This window comes from Myotis myotis, unplaced genomic scaffold (genome assembly GCF_014108235.1).
Source record: "Myotis myotis isolate mMyoMyo1 unplaced genomic scaffold, mMyoMyo1.p scaffold_m19_p_6, whole genome shotgun sequence".
Lineage (NCBI taxonomy): Eukaryota > Metazoa > Chordata > Mammalia > Chiroptera > Vespertilionidae > Myotis > Myotis myotis.
In genome coordinates this window covers 27,122,991-27,138,327 of record NW_023416368.1, presented here as the reverse complement: position 1 = coordinate 27,138,327, position 15,337 = coordinate 27,122,991, and the positions used below count along the sequence as shown (strand labels likewise).

At 44.5% G+C, this 15,337-nt stretch overlaps 1 protein-coding gene across 5 annotated transcripts in view; it reads right to left on the bottom strand.

The window, feature by feature from the left end:
• Positions 1-3,442: 3,442 nt before the first annotated feature.
• Positions 3,443-15,337, bottom strand: part of FGF1 (fibroblast growth factor 1) — a 90,737-nt gene continuing 78,842 nt past the window's right edge. For 4 of the 5 annotated variants that reach the window (XM_036314356.1, XM_036314357.1, XM_036314359.1 and 1 more), the window contains exons 3-4: positions 11,369-11,472; positions 3,443-6,704 (exon numbers count right to left, since the gene is read on the bottom strand). In XM_036314356.1, coding sequence (XP_036170249.1) covers positions 6,510-6,704; positions 11,369-11,472 — 299 coding nt within the window. In that variant the 3' untranslated portion in view covers positions 3,443-6,509. Of the gene's footprint in view, positions 6,705-8,627; positions 8,686-11,368; positions 11,473-15,337 lie in introns of all 5 variants that reach the window. The other variant, XM_036314360.1, reaches the window with a different exon arrangement.

Genomic DNA, 15,337 nt, shown 5'->3' with positions numbered 1-15,337 from the left:
TGCTGACTATTCTGGAGGCTTAGTCTGTTCAGGGTAGCCCTCTGCCCTGCTGGACTCTTCCCAGATGTTCAGGTTGCTTGGGAGTTACACATTTTTAAGCAATCTATAAAATCTATAAATTCCTCTCATTTTTCCTCTCTGCACAGCTGTCCTGGATTTGGGATTTTGTCCCATATTAGGAGAAACAATCTGGCCAGCCCTAAAACCTGCACCACTTCGCAGGTCAGAGTCAAGGTTTCTAATGCAGGTATTCTATTTTGAGAAAGCCATAGATTTTACTGTTCATTTCTACAGGAAATTGCTGGATTCTTAACAGTTGACATTCCCAGGCTACAGATAGTCCTACTTTTACAATGCTCACAAAACAAGTTAGTATAGAACAACATTCCTGTAACTTACTTTGGAGAAAAAGTTTTGGGCGAAGGCATATTAGTAAAAATAATCTAACATCTTGCCCTTATGTGTCTCTGCGTCAGACCAAAAAAAAAAGTTTTCCTAAGACAGGAAAACATGAAATATGAAAATCACAATGAAGTGTGTTTCTGTGATGATTTGCACAAATCGCCTGCCTACAGCTATCGCCCCCCCCCCCCGCCCCCGCCACCAAACACAGCAGCCAAGTGACCCAATCCTGAAATTGAACACAGTTCCACACAGGGAATGCCCAACCCTTCATTAAGGTTGTTAGAAAAGCACTTCAAAGACACGGTGAGGTTTTGCTTGTTTATGTAATAAGACAGACACCAATGTTTAGCTGCTGAATGTGAAGCCTGTGTGATAGTGGGAAGCGAAGGGAGAAGGAAGCAATTTGGGAAATACCTCCTCCTCACGTCACAAACATCCTCAGACCCATCAGAAGACCCCAAAACCAGATCCTGCAATATATGCATTTCATAAAGCAAAACCACCCCCTAGCTGCAGGCCACGTGTGACCTGGTTCCTCTTTTTAATTTTTTAACCAGCGCAGCAAGCTAACAGTGTAGTGTATCACGGTCAATATGTCAACCGCAAAGTGGGTACAATATTACAGAAGGATTCCATAGTCGTTAAGTAAATTTCCCTTGTAACTTGAGAGAACGTTGGGTGAATCCCTGGGATCTAGGGTGCCTGCTGTCAGATCCCCACACCGCAGGTTCTGGGTTCTTGAGATTTTAGAGTCAATTTTAAGTACAATGGCAAAGGGAGTTTCTTTCTAGGGGTGGAGGACAAGTTCAAGGAGCAGAATAGGAAGGGTGAGCACCACTTTTTATGAGCCGTCATTTTAATTTGAACAGCTGTCAAACGCCTAGGAATTTTGAAATGGAGAACATACAAATCCCACTGCTTGGTTGGGCTAAAGCATTCCTGAAAATAATTTCTGTTAATTTGTGAACATGTAGTTGAAGGCACATCTTTGTTTGACATGTCATTATTCCCATACTTGTTAATATATCAATCCTAAGTGCTAAGGGTTCAGGATTGTCCTCCCCTGCCCACCCCATGGCTGACAGGACATCTCCCAGACAGATCTGAAAAGTGATGACTTCATTTCTATTTTTGTCTTTGTGGTCCAACTCACCCATAAGAGGCCAATGTTCAGCTACCCTAAGCCTCTCAAACATTTAGGGCCTGGAGTTACTCTTTTTAGTTGATTGAGCAAAGATGATAATTTTTAAATCCCTGGCTGGCTAAGATACAGTCCAGCAGTAATGGCATTTATCTTATGACTGAGTCATGGATGGTAAAACCTCTTCTTTGGGTAGATAATAGGGGAGATAAAAAGGTAATTTCCAGAAGGTGACGGAGGCTGGTTTTCTAGCTTTTTTTCTGGCTCAGTCTACTTTTCATGTCTTATTTAGAAATGATTGTGAAGTAGGAATTTTGGGGGCAAAATAAATGAATGACGTGAAGATTAGGGGAATTAGGGAGGGAATGGCCCAAAGTGATGACAGTTCCAAAGGAGAGTTCAAGTCCCCAGGGCTGTGAGAGCAGAAATCTGCCAGGATCAGCAGTGGAGGCAGCAGCGGGTGCCTGTGCCTGTGGAATCTGCAACAGTGCATTCATTTTGCATGATTCGTAGCAAACCAGCTAAGAGAATTCACCGAACCCTTAGGACAGATGGTTTCTGGGTAGCAGGAGGTTTCCTTGTCTTGTTTTTTCAAGAACAAACCGTGTCTTTGAAAACACTAACATCATCACATAGGATTCTAATTGAGTCTCATTGTCTTTGGGAAGGAGAATGTTTACTTGAAGCCATGTTTCAAACTTTCATTGTGACCCATACTGTTGTGTCCCAATTTAATTCATCTTGACCAGCATATTTTAGTGGAATGTAATAGAAAAATCTGAGTGCATCTCATATATGTAGCTTTGTGACATTTTTGTTTCAGTTGTATGTATGTACAAGAGTATGTATGTGCTGGGTTGTGATAGAAAAAGTCATTCATAGTGTGGATCAAGCTCTAAAAGGGAGAAAAATACTGCTTTAGGCAACTTTAAAAAGGAACAGAGGGATTGATTATGGTGTGTAATTAGCAGAGTGGGCAAACACTGTTCATCTTTTATTGTTAATCCTCACCTGAGGATATTTTTCCCTTGATTTTTAGAGAGAGTGGAAGGGAGGGGGAAAGACAGAGAGAGAAACATCAATGTCAGAGAGACACATCAATTGGTTGCCTCCCACACGCACCCTAACCAGGGCGGGGGATCAAGCCTGTAGCTGAGGTACATGCCTTTGACTGGAATCGAACCCGGCAGTCCTTCAGTCCGTGGGCCAATGCTCTTACCCACTTAGCCAAGCCGGCTAGGGCTGCTCACCTTTCTTTTATTGGTTCACATGCATGTGTGCGTATGGGTGCGTGTGCACATGTGTAAGTGCGAGTGTGTATGTGCCTGTATATACATGTGAGTGAGTGTGCATGTGTGTGATCTGATTCTGCCATGATGTTAAGCAACTGAACTTTCTCCTAATAATAAGGAGTTATATGATTCAGAAGTTTAAGGAGATATTGCTTAGTATGATAATTTCAGAAAATCTGCTGAGGGGATCGATGGTCTCACATCAAGGCTCTTGAGATGCACCTCTGACCATTGACTTAAAATTGTAAGTATGTCTTTGCATTTTTTTTTTTTCAGGTCACAGTACCTTTGCCTAAGCATAAGCTGGTCAACTCTACAATAGGTAGGAGCATAATTTTGCATGATTTATACTATGAAACTAAAGTGTCAAATGACTTACTTATGGTGCTTGGCTCTTCAGGGGGCAAATTTCCTGAATATATTTCTCTAGTGGGTCCCTAGGGAAGCACCAATATTGCCTTAGGTTTCCAAACAAAATGAAAAATGTTGCTGCCTTACCTTTTCCTATCAGCCTTAGGAAAGAGCAGCCACACCTCAGGGATGCCAGGGAAGTCCTCCCACAGGGAGGTGAGACACCATGATGCAGAGAAACTCAGAGACATTATTACATACTAGAACGTTTATTAATATGTATAAGGTGCAAAAAAAGAGAGGCAGTGATGTAAAATGACAGGCATCTTCCTCAGAGGTCTGCTTTGCAGCCCAGGAGCATGGTTGGTCTCAGCGTCGTGTTCTACAAGGCTGAGGACTTGGGCTCCATCGCCTCCGATGCAGAGCAAGTACCTGGTCTTCAGTAATACAAGATGCTCTGATCAGTGTTTGTAAGTGCACACTGTTGGCCATAGGAGGCTTGGCTATCATCCCTTCCAAGGAAACAGATCACCACCACCTCTCCCTCCACCAGCACATTGAAAACAACCCAAAGCACACACACTCCTGATGCTTTGTACAGAATGTCAGGCAACTTGTAAGAGTTGGCCTGAAGGTGAACCCACACGAGAGGCACGTGACAGGCAGTGGCCACACGACTGACTCCAGGAAGAGAGCAGCAGGGATGCTCCGTGTTTAAGGAACGAGAGCATGTTCCGACGGAGTGAGGAACTTCTAACCGCTCGCTTCCTACCAGATCTGACAGGCTTTTTGCCTGACATGGTTCTACAGGTGCAAATAGTAGGTTTACCTTGCCATGTCCTCTGATACTTTGCTAGGGGCTTATCTCATGCTGGGGTTGCTAATTCTTCCCAAACCTGGGTTTCTGGGACTAACTCTTTATTCAGCAGGAACCTACAAAAGTCTGTTTTTACTTGATGGATGAAATGAATCCATAGCATCTTTCATCATACATCTAATGCCCTGGAGAGAATACAGCAGCAAACCAGGCAGACAAGGTTCTTTGAGGCCTCAGTACTCTGTACAGTGCCGGGCACACAGTGGCACTTAATAAGTATTCATTGAACGAACACACGAGTGATGACTGGCCTTGGGGGGCGAGGTCACAGTAGTGTCTCTTCTACAATGCGTTGGGTCTCTGAAGCCACAGACATCTGCCTCACCTGTTAGCAACAGTATTTACATTTTCTTGGCCAACGTTATACTTGAATTTGAGTCACATACTAAAAATTATGGACCGTTATAAATATCTTGGATTTCCTCTCTGGGTACCTTTTTCTGGCCAAATCTTCATAGTAAATAGATGTTAAGCCACACTGTACTATCCCCAACTTGCCTGCAAAGATTTACTAATATGAAATGGAATCGTCTTATCCAAGTTACAAAAACAAACAAAAAGAAGTTATGCAATGGTTTTGCTGTAGAAACAAACGCAGGATGGTATTATTCACAATCGTTTTAACCCGGTTCAGTTCTCAATTCCACTATTGCTTCGAACCTTCACAGATTGTCATTTTCCTTCCATTCTCCATATGACGGAATTGTTTTTCAATTAATAATCACTTCCACTCCTTATAAAACATGAGGTAACACTCTCATCGGTTTTCATCCACAATTGTCACATCATTGCGTAAGAAATCCCCATTTTCAAAGAAAAATGTCTAACAGCACAGTGGGAAATAAAGGAAAATCTCATTTTACAGGTAATGGAGTATAAGTGGTGGATAATTGAGTAGCTTATACATCGTATCCTATTATTTTCATTCTCAGTGGCTGGATGCTAATCAGTTTAACTGCCTTTGCGCTATATATTTTTAAATGTGATTAAAACATACAGTCTCATAGTAAATTTAAATGGCTTATTAAAGGCATTTACAGGGCAACGGTATCATATGTCAAAGATGAATGGTGTTTCTAATTTGCTAGCCACTTGGGTCAGGTTTACGTTAAGCAGGAAGCATATTTATACAAGTAATCGTAACACAAATGGTCTCTTGGGAAAAGCTGTTGGTGTGGGTTTAACATTTTTGAAGTATACTTTTGTTTATCTTCTAAATGGGCATTTTATAGGCAATGGGCCAAAGCGCCTTAAATACATGCTCCTTCACACAGGCATAACCGGGCCGATGTGCCTGAATGCTACAGTGTTGTTAAGCATGAGGAGAGGGGTGGGGTGGGAAGGTTGAGCCACCTTCATTTGACTGACATCCTCTCAGGACCACAACTGAACGAATGGTGGGAGTCCGCAGCAGCATCGACGCATGGGGAGCTTGCTAGAAATGCCAAAACCGCACCCCAGTCCCACTGAACCAGAATCTACATTCAAACAAGCTCCCCCATACGGTGCGTGAGCACTGCCCTGGGACCCCAAAGCCTCTGCCTCCGGGTGGCCAAGCACACATCACTTTTTCTTTCTCGCTTCTAGAATCATCCTCTTCAGAGGACAACCAGCCCTCGGCCCGGTTTCCCTTTCTTTCTCATCACTCCCACACCCGCTCCCAGGACCCAAATGAATTTACCAGCATCCGATGCCCTTGAATCAAGAACCCACTTCTCATGCTGGCCACCTGACATCACCCAGCGGCTGGCTCCCTGTTGCCTGGTAACCTTCGGAAAGTCAGGGCATCGTAAGGACTTCCAAGGCGCTGCGTTCATCTGCTTTCCCGGGCCTGAGCCTCCCATCCTCCATCGATTCCGCACTGAGATCCCTTCCTTCTCAGCCGCCACCAGCATGCAGTCCCCCCTTGCCAGTGTGATCCCTTCCGTCCTCGTGAAAGGACTTCTTCATCCCTGTTTCTACTCAGGGAACGCTGCCTCCCTCTAACCTAGCCATAGCTTCTCTCTAATAATCTTGGGGGGTCGGAAAGACAAAGGGTGTCCTGCCCGCTGTTTGGGGGAACTTTACTCGGTAGAGGGAACTGGATGCAGTTACTGAAAGACCCACTCGGCAGCCCCCGGAACACACTTTTTATGGCCCCACCTTTGCCTTGAGAGGCTCAGCCTGCAGCAGGTGCCCAGAGGCAACTGGACCTCCACACCAGACCCAGGCTGGCCAGCCGATTGGCCCCTAGAAGCAATTTGGTCCCCTCTGTTCCAAACTGTGTTGGGGTAAAGGGCTCTGCAAGAAAACGAACTGGGCATTTTAGAAGCGCGTTGCTTACAAAGTCAGGCTCTGTGGGCCCGGGGTTAGCGCAGCCAATGGTCAAGGGAACAATCTGGGGTCAGCCGACGAGGACCCCTTCAGGCTCCTCTGGAGTGGTCAGCACCCAGAACAGACCTCTTTAATCAGAGGAGACTGGCAGGGGGAGAAACAAGATTGCTTTCTGGCCATAATGCGTCCGAGGACCACGCTTGCAGCTTCCGTTCTTCTTGAGCCCAACGAACCAATTCTTTTCTGCGTGCTTCTTGGACGTGTAGGTGTTGTAGTGGTTCTCCTCCAGCCTTTCCAGGAACAAGCATTCCTCATTGGGTGTTTGCTACAAAGATACAACCGAAAGAGAGGAGGGCTGTGAGCGAGTGGTTTTAGGCAGGGCTCCTCTGCTTAAAGCTGTGTGACCTGGGGCAAATTACTCAGGCTTTCTGTGCCGCAGTTTCTTCTTCAGTAACATTGGGATAATAGTGGAGCCTATCTCTGGGGATGGTAATGAGGACTTAAAACAGGACCCAGCACATAATGAGCCTTCAATGTACACCTGCTATTATTGTAAGGTCCCCTTACATTTCTTGTTCTCTGGACCCTAAAGTCTGCCCCTGGGGAGATCCTGAATGACTGTAGGCACCCCAAGGGGGGGGGGGGGGCTGGGCTTTTGTCTCTGTAGAGGCCTGGCACCTAGATAGGCTTGGCCATGAAAAACGTCTAAAGCAGGTGAAAGCAGATGGTGATGCAGTGAGGGCTGTTAAGTTTGGACTTAACGAATAAATGAAAAACTACTAATATAATTTTTCATCCTGGTGATTTTCATTAACAATAGCAGGATAGTACCTTAGCATTGTTAAGACCATCAGCGCTTGCACAAAATGTGCCCAAAGCCCAAAACATATCCTGGAACTTAACGTGTTTTTTTTAAAAAAAAATGGAAGTAGTTTTATCTTCTAATATTTATAAAAAGAATTGCACTTTTTAAAACAAAATTTTACTTAAGGGGAGGGTGTGTGTGTGTGGGGAGTGATCAACCAATGAACTCATATGTGTATATGCATAACCCATGGTCACAGACAATGGGGTGGTGAAGGCCTGGGGTGGGGGGTGGGGACAGGATGGGAGAGGTCAATGGGGGGAAAGAGGGACATATGTAATACTTTCAACAATGAAGATTAAAAAAATGTTTTTTTTACTTAAAAGAAAGAAAGAAGAAAAGAAAAAACTGCCCAGAGCCCACCCACCCAGATATAGACAACGGTTAACAGGTGATAAGCATCCTTCCTTGCATCGTTATGTACGTACGCACAGAGAGTAGATAAGACCAGATGGATATAGACTTAGGATGCTATCAAAATGGCACACTATGTCTGCTGTTTCAAAAGCTGGCAATAAGCCTATGAAAACATTCAATCTCACTAGCAAGAAAATGCAAGTTTAAAAAATGATTTAACATGTTGGCAATGATATCTGCAAGGACAAAAAAGACGCGTCTGAGTGTCGGTGAGAGTGTAGGAAACATGCACTCTCCTGCGCTTTGGTGAGACGCGTTGGTGGAGACTTCCCGAGGGTAGTTTGGCAATGTGTATCAAAGGTTTCAATATGCACGACCTTTGACCCAGCAATTTCACTCCTAGGAACAGTTAGGAGAGAGTTAGAAAGTGTAAAACTATATTTTCAAGGGTGTTCATTGGATATAATGGTAACAAATTGGAAGCAACCTAAATATGCATAGAAAGGTGATTGGTTAAGTAGGTAGTGGCACATATATACAGTGGAATCCAATTCAGTTGTAAATTTATTAAGGTGGAAAAGAGTTCCAACATATTCAATAGGGCAGTTATTATCAATAATTATTTTTCCACTTGGAATGCATCTGTTAGGGAGTGGGAGGAACCCCAGTTATCTGAACTTCCTATTTGTCACGATTGTAGAAAACATTTATGATATTTGGACAGAAACCAGTTAGGTGAGCCAAAACACTAATGCTGTATATTGACTTGGCTCCAATTCCGAGTCGCATGGTCTCTATTGTCTCCTCACCCACAGTGGTTGGGGAGCCCCTTTCTGTCGTGCAGTGTTCTCTGTTTGTGGGCACATTTGCCTATTAGACTGCAAGCCCTCCTGAGGGAAGAGATGGGACCTTGTCAGCCCTCTGCCTGCAGCCAGACTTAGAACCTGGCAAGTAATAGGTGCTCGCCAATGAGGTGGTGCTTTGAATTGGACTCCTGAGATCAGGTAGAGGCCTTGGGAAAGTTACCTCTGATTAGCAAGGTACTCCACAGCAGGAAGCACGCAGCTGCTTATTCATCTGCAGTCTAGAGCAATGACAACGAGGAGAGACACTGGAGCATTTTAGAACAAGGTGGGACATAGACGTAATAGCTAATTGGGTGACTCTGATGCCTCGAAAGGAACTTACCCAGACATTGGTGTTTGATGCACATTGTCAGGGGTGGGAGGAGGTTGGCAGTTTGGGACCTGTGTGGGTTGCCCACTCCCCCGTAGGGAGGGCTCACCCCATGACACCCCTCAGTGGGCATCAGGCCCCTGTTCTGTGACAAAGTAGAGGACGGCCACACCCCCCACCTGATGTCTCTATTCCACCACAGCAGTAGACACACAGAGAATGGCTGAGTCAGAGGCTGAGTCAGCAGGCCAAATCAGAGGTGCTGCCTCTGGTCTCCCAACAGGATTTGTCAGTGCTCGTTATGCATCTGGAGCAATGCCGAGGGCCTGGGGAGTGACAGCTGATTCATGGCCATTGTTTTCATTATTTTCTTTTTTATATTTAGCACGCTTTCCTCCCATTTACATAGGTGACATATACCCACTGGAGAAAATTTGGAAAACACAGGAAGGCATTCACATGTTATAAAGTTAGCCTTTACCACCTCCAGAGATAAGTGAAGGAATGTTTTGGGATATAGCCTTTTGAAGTTATTTTTTAAAATAACTATGTCCTTTCCACACGCACATAAATTTGGATCAGGATGGACTGATGCCAAAAATCGGTTAAGAGTACGAGGCAGAGCTCTGAGATAGGTTAGAACTTGTCCTTATCAATGGGAATATAAAAATGTTGATGCCTCATATATTAAGATCACCGTCTGAATATTTTAGGTGAATTACAGTGACGGCCAGGATGATGGGGGGGGGGGGGGGCGGGGTAGGGGGTGTTTGGAGCCTAGAGAAAATCGATTTGAGGAGTCTCCCCCAATATTTTTATATGAGTAACAGAAAGTTATAAACATCAAAACTGATTTAAAGGAGGAAAAAGCCATAAAACTAACATATAACCTATGAAATAATGAGGGCAAGGGATGTATAAACTGAATGTTTCATAGCCACTATTGACAGAGCGTCTCCCGTGAGCCAGTCACGCTGGTGGGTGGGTCTGTTCATTGTCTCCCTGCAGCCTCTCAGCCCTATATTCGGGTGGGTACTGTCCATTACTGTCCTCATCTTAGACAAGGCTCAAAAGGGGAGTAACTTGCCAAAGTGGCAGAGGCGTGAGTTTCAATTATGAGCTTGCAAGTGAATGACCGATTGGTCAATTGATTTTATTACCAATTGGAAGAACTACCTTAAAACACACACCACCTACTCCCTATGTAGCAGTCACTGCCTGGCTCCAAACCCTTTAAAGCTGTCCCACTTGACCTGTATTTCAGTAAACAGCTTAGTAGAGGCTACCTGTAACTGATGATCCCATCTCCTGACCCCTAGGGGAACATGTAAAAAGCTGAACTGCATTCACATCCCAAATTCTGGCTGATGATGGCTTCAAGAGAGGGTTTGCCGTGCCCACTGCCTCTTGACAATTCAATATAAGTTAAAGGGAGCCCCAGACTAATCCCCCCCCCCCAACCCCCCTCCTGGCTGCCTTCCTGTAGACATGCTAATCTTAATAAAAAGGAAGAAAGGAGTTTGGCTTGGGCTATTAGTTACAGCCAAGCCTTAATTATCAGTTGTTAGGATAGAGAGAAAGGGTCATTGAAATCCAGAAATAATTTCAAGACCTGGGGCCATTGGCTGCAGCTCTCTTTCTCATCAAATCTTTTTTTTTTTTTAAATATGTTTTATTGATTTTTTACAGAGAGGAAGGGAGGGGGATAGAGAGTTAGAAACATCGATGAAAGAGAAACATCGATCAGCTGCCTCCTGCACACCCCCTACTGGGGATGTGCCCGCAACCAAGGTACATGCCCTTGAAGGGAATCAAACCTGGGACCTTCCAGTCCGCAAGCCGATGCTCTATCCACTGAGCCAAACCAATTAGAGCTCTCATCAAATCTTTTACCAGAGATTCCAGTAAGGGAAAAATCAGATTTCCTCTGTTTCTGTTCTTTTCTCACAAAGACCACCATTAACAGAGTCAAACCTATATAAAGCACTAACCAGAAGAGGGATGGAGAAGGCGATGCAGAGGATGTTAGCTACTGAATAAATTCTTTGTGTCTCTCGAGGGCAGTGTTGTGGTTCATTCACTTTCACATCCCTGCCGGTACCTAACTGTACTTAGACACAGGAGGCATTTGATAAGTGTTTGTACAATTGGGCTATTAAATGTTTTATTTAGGAGACCCTTTCAAAGTGTTGTGTGTGACATGGTCACTACTAGGATCTGGGCTCTGCAGTTCTTATAAAAAGCACAGGGGACACGCCTATAACATGTAGTGGGGACTCAAGAAAGATTTTTGGAATGCATGAGTGAAGTGGAACTAGGTATTCTGAGATGAGTGATGGATGACTTACCAAAATTTCAATCAATGTCTCCTCTATGTGATAATACGTTTGAGTATTTTGAGAGAATACCGCAAGAAACTCTTTTATGCTTGTGCCTAAAATAAGGCAGGGTAGAGGGCGGGAATCCTACTGGAAAAAAAATAACAAACAGAGACTAATTGGTGCTTTATAGTGTGTATCACTCAACATAACAAGATTTCTGGAAACCTCAAACCTTGGCAGAGTCTGGAAGCTTGTCAGCCTCATACTTACTGAGCCGTACAAAAGCCCGTCGGAGTCCATGGCCAAGTACTGGCCACTCTCGGTGCTCTTTATATACACCTCCCCCACGCTTTCCGCACTGAGCTGCAGCTGAACTGGAATAAAAATAACACAAGCAAAAGTAAATAAACACCAGGCCTTTGCCAACAGGGCCTGGCGGCCAGGACAGTTAGCCACGGAAAATTCTGCTCATTCATTTCAGAGCCTTAAGGATGAGCCTCAGATTAATCAAAACATAGAAATACAGTTCCTTTTTCTTTGCCCTCCAAAGAAAGCGGTCCACTGGGAATCATGTTCTTGAGAGAAGGAGAGATGAAGCAGGGGCGCCCACCCATCCCCGTTTGTTACAAAACCACCTGGGGTGCACTTTTCACGGAGCCTCACTCCTTGCTCTGTCTTTGTCACCTGGAGGGAGATAACCATGGGAGGAAGCGACGCGGGGTGCTGTAGAGTGGGCCACTGGGCAGCCTGAGTGTGTTCCACCTCAGTTGTCAGCCTGCTTTGGGGGTGTCTTTTTACAGCCTGGGCCTTCTAGGAATAGGAGCTTCTTGTGGACAGGTTGAGTCAACCCTCCATCCTCTGAGGCAACCCAGCTGGGTAGAGGCAGAGGGAAACCCTGGCTTCTCATTGGGAGAATGACCCACTTACCTGGAATTGCAGGGATACAAAACAGTGGTTCTTACCTGGGGGCAATTTTGGTATTCAGGGGACATTTGGCCATCTGTGGAGACCTTTTTGATTGTCCCACCTGGAGTGGGATGGTACTATTAGCATCCAGAAGGCAGAAGTTTAGCAGCATCCCACAATGCATAGGGAAGCCCTTCACAATAAGGAATTATTCAGCCCCAAAAGTCACTAGTGCCAAGGTTGAGAAACCTCAAGGTTGAGGGCAGGGATGTGAATTTCCCTGAGTTACTCTCTCCCCATTTACACCAACTGCCCACTGCTGGGTACCTAAATGGAGTCCAGTGTCATCTGATAATTATTCATTTGTCCATGGTGGCTGTGATGGTTCACACTTGGGAATCAGAATCAATTTTGGACTCTTCTGGACAATTCTTTGGTCATCAAAACCATCTCTATGACTAGGAGTGGAGTCTAGACCAGGGACCAGTGAGCACTCAGTGGTTGCACCAGAGGATGAGTTGGCCTCTCTGAGGCTCAGCTTTGTCAGAGGCCAAGGGGCCGGGGAAGCTGGAAAGAACACAGGGCTTTGGTTGGCCCATGTAGACCCCTTATGACTTTTTATTTTCTCTTTTTATTTAATTTCTTTGAATAAGAATTATATTCCCATGTTTCAAATCTAGAAGCAATATAAGAGGAGACCGTGAAAAGTCTCCCTCACCCCATCTTAGCCTCCCATTTGCAACCAATGGGGATACAGCAGTAAACAGGACAGATGAGACCCTTGTCCTTCCTCCCAGAACCTTCTCCTGGGGAGACAAAGACAACAAGGAAACCCCTCTGAGGTATATTTTAGGTGAATCCTTCTACTCAAATTTGGTGCATATGTGAGCAAATACATGTTTTGCCTCCTGCTTTTTTGTTTTTTTGTTTTTTTACACAAGTGGTAAGATACTAGACGCACAGTTCTGCAGGTTGGGTTTTTGTTTGTTTGGTTGGTTGGTTGATTTTCGGCTTAACAACTAATTGGAAATCTTTCCATTTCATTACTGAAGGATTTAACCTCACTCTTTTTTACCAGTTGAATTGTGTCCCATTATGTGGCTATACTATGATCATTAAACCACTTCCCTATTAATATGCCTGTATTTTCTCATTTCCCTGTTTTCACTTCAAGGGGGGATACAGTTACATTACCCTACCGAAGATGCAATTTTCTTGTCCTTGAAAGTCCTTGCTACAGAGACTCAGGTAAATGTAGTTTATCTGATTCATAGGAAGGAAAATGGAAGCCACCGACCTTCTTTCCCTCAGGTCCTCCTAACTTCAGTTGCTCTGAGAGAACAGGCCAAAGGGTCTCCTTGTGACCTGGGCCCTCCCTATTCTAGCTTCAGATCACACCACTCGTTTCATCCAGCAACTCCTTCAACACACCCAGCTCTTTGCCACTTCAGGATCTCTGCACGTGCTCTACCCTATGTCTGGCACCTTCTTCGCCCTGATACTCGTAAAGTTGGCCCTTCTTCTCTTCCAGGCCTCAGCCTAACCCCCTCTCCTCAGAGAGGGCTTTCCCACCCAAATAGCCTATGACACGCTATGATACCCTTCCCACACCCCACCTCACCATTCCTGCCACTGCCACTGCCATGTTGGTCCCCACATCATCTTTTTCTGCCCCTTGTTTGTTTGTTTTTCCATGATACTTTATACAAAGTACATTTTTTTTAAATCACTTAGAGGGTTACTCATTTATTTCTGCCTCCCCAGGAGAATGTGCAGAAATCTTGTCTGGGAGAAAGGGCAGGGATCTTGTCTGTCCTGTTCCCAATGAGGTCTCCAGCACCTCACGCAGTGCCCTGCCCTCTGGGGACAGCTAGTATATATTTGTTGAATGAATAATGTTTTGCTAATATTTGCAGAGATGACTCTGTTGGTCCATCACCAATAAGCTGTGAGCTTTGAATTATGTTTCCAACAACACCTTGCAGAGTGAAGTAAGATGGGACCAAGTTGAGAGTTGTGAGGCTCAAGGCTTCTACCACCCACCCTCCGTGTGACCTTGGCTAAGCTATTTAACCTCTAGGCCACAGTCTCCATATGGACTCAGTCTCTACAGTTTTCCTAGCTCTAACAGTCTATGAAGCAAGTAAATATGGTTGATAGCAATACTGTATACAATAGGATATTATTGGCAATAAAAAGGAACAAAGTACTGATGCATGCCACAACGTGGATGAACCTTGAAAACATGCTAAGTGAAAGAAGCCAATCACAAAGGACCACAGATTTTGTGATTCCATGTAAATGAAATCTCCAGAATAGGCAAACCCATAGAGACAGGAAGTAAATAATGGTAGCTAGGGACTGGGGAGGGTAGTGGGGAGAGAGAAAGGAGAATTATGGTTAGGAGGTAAAGGGCTTATTTCTGAAGTGACAAAAATGTTCTCAAATTGATTGTGGAGATGGTTGAATACTCTGAATGTCAGAAAAACAACTGAATTGTTCACGTTAAATGGGTGAATTATATGGTATGTGAGTTTAATCTCAATAAAGCATTTAAATAAATTCCTCTGTGTTTTCATTTATGGTTTTCAGAGAGCTTGCTATCAATTTCTCAACATAATCCTGTATGTTTAAGAGAGACCAATGGAGGGGGATTACCATTTATTACAGCTACAAGGTCCCAGGCAGCGAGCATCCTAGTTTCTCTCTTGGTATAGATAGTGTCAAATTAGAGTGTAGGCTCCATAGTCAAACTGCATGGATTTAAATTCTGGCTCAGCTGTGTGTTAGCTGTGTGATCATGGGGCAAGGTATTTACCTCTGTTTCCTTATCTATAATGATAGCACCTGCTTCATGGAGTTGTGAGGATGAAATGATCCAATGCATGGAAAGTGCCCAGGACTAACTATCGTTTTCACCGTGCTTAGGTGACGTCATCGCTCCTCACAGCATCCCCTGGAGGAAGGTGGCACTGGCTCTGTCCTACAGGTGAGAAGACTTAAGCTTGGTGACAGCATGGTTTATCCAATGTGATACTTACAATCAGGGGTAAAACCATGAACCATGTCTAAGCATTCCAAGTAGCCTGTTTTATCCTCTCTTTCATAAAACACATTGAGCTTCAGGTCTGGGAAACATTTGTCCAAATGAAGCTGTACTCACTCCCCTCATGGACTCCCTTGTGTTCAAGGTCAGACATGTGCAAGATGGCGGTGGTCATCCATGATCCCTTTTGTAGCCATAACATATGGAGTGACATTAGCCCCTGGGACTTTTTTCCATCGAGCATCCCCATTTGTCGGTATTTAGTCGGTATTATATAGGTGCAACAG